This window comes from Malaclemys terrapin, chromosome 5 (assembly GCF_027887155.1).
Source record: "Malaclemys terrapin pileata isolate rMalTer1 chromosome 5, rMalTer1.hap1, whole genome shotgun sequence".
Taxonomy (NCBI): Eukaryota; Metazoa; Chordata; order Testudines; family Emydidae; genus Malaclemys; species Malaclemys terrapin.
Window position 1 is genome coordinate 13,385,313 of NC_071509.1, and position 4,836 is coordinate 13,390,148.

The following is a 4,836-nucleotide window of genomic DNA, read 5'->3' on the forward strand; positions in this document are numbered from 1 at the left end:
ACCGTATATATTTTATGCTTTATATCCAACCAGTGGCATCACTTTGGTATTTATATGCAACTTAGAAACTATTCCCTTTTTATGTTACATTAAGAAAAACAATATAAACAATGCAACAATGTGAAAAAGCACGGAGATGTGTGTAATTAGACACAATTAAAACAAAACTCTTATTTTTATTTTCATATGTATGCAGTTACTTATTTTTGCATAGTTCAGTCAGAGTCCAGCCAGGACATTGCCATAACTCATTCTCCAGAATCCTTATTAGTGTCTCCAGGAGAAAGTCATGATCAGCTGCCAAAACCAGTTCAAGTACTAGCAATTACTTAGCCTGGTACTGAAAGAAATCAAGGCAAGCTCCTAACCTTCTTATTTCTTCTGGCTCTGCCCTCCCCTCCGGGGTCCCAGCCCAGTGCAGGGCCCAGTTCAGAAGCAGCTACACTAATTACACTCACACTGTTAATGCAGTTGAAGCAGATAAGGCTGGAGATCATTATTGTCAACAAACTGTCAGCTCCCTCTCACATTACACAGCCCTGAAACAAAACCTCCCTGCGCTCTGCAGGGCCTGCTTGTCGAGTGGAACAGTTGCTCCATGCAGACAAGCTCAGTGTCAATATGACTGCTGCCTTCCTGCCAATTGCTTGCAGCAGGTTAAGAACCTGCTCTGTGTCTGGAACAAGATGTAGAGGGTTGGAAACCCCCTGCACCAGCTGCTGTGAATGCACAGGGAGGCTGCAACCAAAAAATGTAGCACATCATCTTCTGGGCAGGAGTGTTCCCTACAGCAGGAGCGGATGGACTAACAGGGGTTTTCCATTTGGAACTGCTATTGTTCTTTGCATTCTGCCTCAGCTGGTCAGCAGGAATGCTATGGAGAAATGCGAATGATGATGCCTCTGCTCATACATATAGATGGTGTTATTATTGCCACCATACAGAGAGATAACAAATGGGTTTCCAATACAAGAGTATTAAAGGAATACGTCTGCTGGGAGATGAATCCTCCATTTATTCAAAGGGGAGAATGACATAAGAAGGAAAGCATCTCTTCTAAAGCACCCATTTCTATGTAACACTTGAGACCAACACTTCCAAACCTGGGTACCTGAAGTTAGGCTCCTAAACCCAAATGGGGGCTTGTTTTCCACAGCTGCTGAGCCCCCACTAACTAAACTGAAATCAGTTGGAGCTAAAGATGTTTTGCCCCTCTGAAAATGAGATCATTTTTACTTAGGTGCCAATATGGTTTTAGGAGCCTAACTTCTGGCACCTGGGTTTGATCACTCCGGCCAAATGAAGATATGTTAAAATGATAGCTTCCAACTAGAGGGCACATTCAGCATAGTCCTAACCATAGCTCATGTGGTTTTACAGATTCAAACCTTTGTTAATGTTGACCAGGAGGTCTTGTTGGTTGTTCTTTTTTACTCTGCAACCATCCCTTGATTTTATTTTCACCTCCATTTTATGGGTCTAACAGGTGTAAAGCCTGTAGAACCTCAGGCCATGATGTTTCTTGGGTTTAATAACCCCCCATAGACAGTCCAGGATTTCTTTTTCATCTGTTCCTCTGAGGTTGTCTCCTCTCCACTTTGGGAGAAAGACAGAAACTTTATCCATCATCTTTACCTGTCCTCCAATCCAGTTTTCCAACCAGATCTCGGATTGACTAGGAATTCTGCCTGCCAGAGGACAGAGCTACAATTTAGCACTAAAGCTGGCAACAATCATCACAAACCTACCATCTAACATACAAAGAAGCATTTCATTCTGTTTCCTTTTAGCTTCTCCTCACTCCTCTTTTATCCATGTCTCTTTGTATTTGGGAAACTGTGATGTCAAACCTAATTACTTTGTCACTACTCAGAATAGTTTGGCTGCAATCTACTGTAGTTAATATTTTCATAGGCACGATGTGAGTTTTCCAATCAGCTCTATTTAATACGAGTGTGGGGTGAAAAATGTAACATCACATTCCTCCAAAAAACACAACACATCCCCTTTTCTTATCACTCTAACAGGACTCAGTACTGTGCAGTTGCTCATCTGGCCTGGTGGGCTTTCTTATGCAATGTCCTATAGGGGTCAGTTATGGTAGGTCAGATGGAGTTTGGTGGAGTGGAAAGGGCAGAAACCAGAACAGATGGGGGGGGCGGTGAGAAGCAGAATTGGAGGCAACAGCTGTAAATGGCCCATTCAATGAGCTTAGGGAGGAAGCGGATGGGCAGCGTTGCAACCATCCACAGCAAACAAGTTTCATCTCTTCAAGCTTAAGTGCCTATTTCTATTCAGTGACAGATATTAGAAAGGAATCTGGCAATAAGGTAAAATATAATATTTACTACATAATAAGACTAATAATTAATGAGCCCTTCAAGAGCACTATACTTTTTCAAAGCTCCGCAAAACAGTCAAGAACTCACTAACCAGCATCCTGACAACCCATCTGCAAAACTTCTCTCTAATAAGCAAACACTGTAAATAAGGGCCGGGAATTAGAAGTTACTAGTGATGCAGACCCTGGACACCACTGAGCTTATGAACTCACTGACCCCAGTTCTGGAGTCTTTGATCAGGAAAAGCTCCAGAACAACCTGGGCTCATTGATTATAGTGACAATCCCCTGCCAGACCCACCTGGGCATCCCTCACTGCCAGGAATGGGAGATGTGTTACCAGACTGAGGGGTGTCCGTGGCCCGGGGTCTGCAGAGGGAATGGACATTTACACAGAGATGCTGCTTTGCATATTTCCACCCCAGTGACAGTGCCCAGCTGTTCAGAGCAGATATAAACGTTCCACCTTCACACTTTGTGCTTCTGAGCTCGGTGTTTGTCACTCTAGACGTATCAAAATGATCTCCCAGACTCAGCTACTCTGGCTCCTCGTGCTCTGCATTCAAGGTAAGAACAACCAGGGAAGATTAGTTTAAAGGAAAGTCAATCATTTATTAGGATTGAAATAGTAAGAATTTCCCCTTGCAGCAATCACTCCTAGCAGCAATTACAGTGTTAATAGAATGAGAGCTCCAGACTAGACTCCTAGAGATGCAGCTTTGTAGTGTGTCAAATATTCTGATGTTGGAGGATTTTTATATTTCTTTTTATCCCAAATTTATTCTCCAATCCAGACTCCGGTGGGCAGACTGTGATAACTCAGACTCCAGAATCCCTCTCAGTGTCTCCAGGAGACAGAGTCACCATCAACTGCAAAGCCAGTTCCAGTGTTAGTGGCTACATGGCCTGGTACCAACAGAAATCAGGACAAGCTCCTAAGCTCCTTATCTACAGCGCTTCCACCCGTCCCTCTGGGATCCCAGACCGGTTCAGTGGCAGTGGGTCGGGCACTGACTACACATTCACCATCAGCAGGGTTGAAGCTGAAGATGCAGGAGATTATTACTGCCAAAAGCATAACAGTGCCCCTCTCACACAGTGATACAGACCAGCACAAAAACCTCCCTGCTGTTTAGTTTCAGACTCTCACTCAGTATTTCAGGTGCTTCCTGTGCAGTTTAATTGCATCATTGCCTTTGCTGCCCTGCAGTGGGGTGGCTGGGTGTGTCAGACTTCAGTCACCTCCCTCCACACTGAAGAACTTCCGGTCCTTTCAGGTGCTCACACCAGGGGTTCACACTCTTTATTCAGCAATTGCTCCCTGACCACTAACATGGATTTGCTCTTGTGGGCTTCATCCAAGTTCCTAGTGACAGCAAGTTACAATCCAAGCAACTTCCTACTGAGCTGACGAAATAGAGGGAGAACTACACCTCAATTTGTAAAGCAGCCACACTGGAAAACTGCAACAGTCTAATTCAAACAAACTGTGCTCAGAGTAAAAGCCACTCTCTGATCCAGCCCCTTCAGGTCAGTTAGTTGTGCTCATTAAAACATGTTTGGTATCTGGAATCATCCAATCATCTGTTCCTCCTGCTTCGGCATCATACTAGTGGACTAGAGTCCAACGGTTCAGAGAAGAGAGCTAGAACCTCAGTTCTTTTTTGAGTTCTACATAAAAGAGCTACATGTTTCATACAATCGATGGTAAAATATAAAATTGGTACAGGAAGGGAATACTAGCTCTTTCCTAAGGACCAGAAACAACATTTAATTCCAGAATAGAGTCCAAACACATTCAAACACCCCGATATGTCCATAAAGTCGGCATCGCAGAGAGAGCACCTGGGATGTAGAGACAGAGCAACTGACTTAAAGACTCCATAGAAGTGACATTCTAATCTCAATATAGGCAGCTGGTTTCCTCTCCACATCGCCAGCTGGTGCACATGGGTTTGATCCTGTGCATTTATGAACAGAGATTCTCATTGGAGCATCCTTGTCCTTCCAGCCTCTGAAGATCGCTCACCAATCAGACACAGAGAGACTCAGTAACTCAGTTCACAGGATGTCTAACTGTAATAATACCCCACATATAAAAGATTTCTTCTGACTTTTCTTGTAAACCCCACTAAAGAAATTACAGCCCATCTCCACACTGAGCAAGCCAGCCCAAAACAGCAGAAGCAGCTGTAAAAAAACAACATTTTCCACAGCTGTGTTTGTGATTCATTCCACAAAGCGGGGACCTAATCATATTATTTAAAAAAAATTAAAAAGGGCCAAAATTCTTGTTTCAATGGGCCACATCCTCAGCTGGTGTAGATCAAGACAGCTCCACTCACTTTAATGGAGCTCCCTTTATTTACAGCAGCACAATCCACTCAATGTCTGTGTCCATTACTTCTGTATAAGGGCATTTACCCTAAGACAGCGCTGTCAGCTGAGAAGTTTAACACTAGAGTGGAAGGTAACTCTGCAGAGGTCTTTACCTC

General features: G+C 43.7%; 1 gene segment (V, D, J or C); it reads left to right on the plus strand.

Moving 5' to 3' along the window:
* Positions 1–2,839: 2,839 nt before the first annotated feature.
* Positions 2,840–3,443, plus strand: LOC128837604 (immunoglobulin kappa variable 3-20-like). The segment is given in 2 exon segments: positions 2,840–2,908; positions 3,136–3,443. Coding segments are annotated over 2 exon segments (357 nt in total).
* Positions 3,444–4,836: the final 1,393 nt, after the last annotated feature.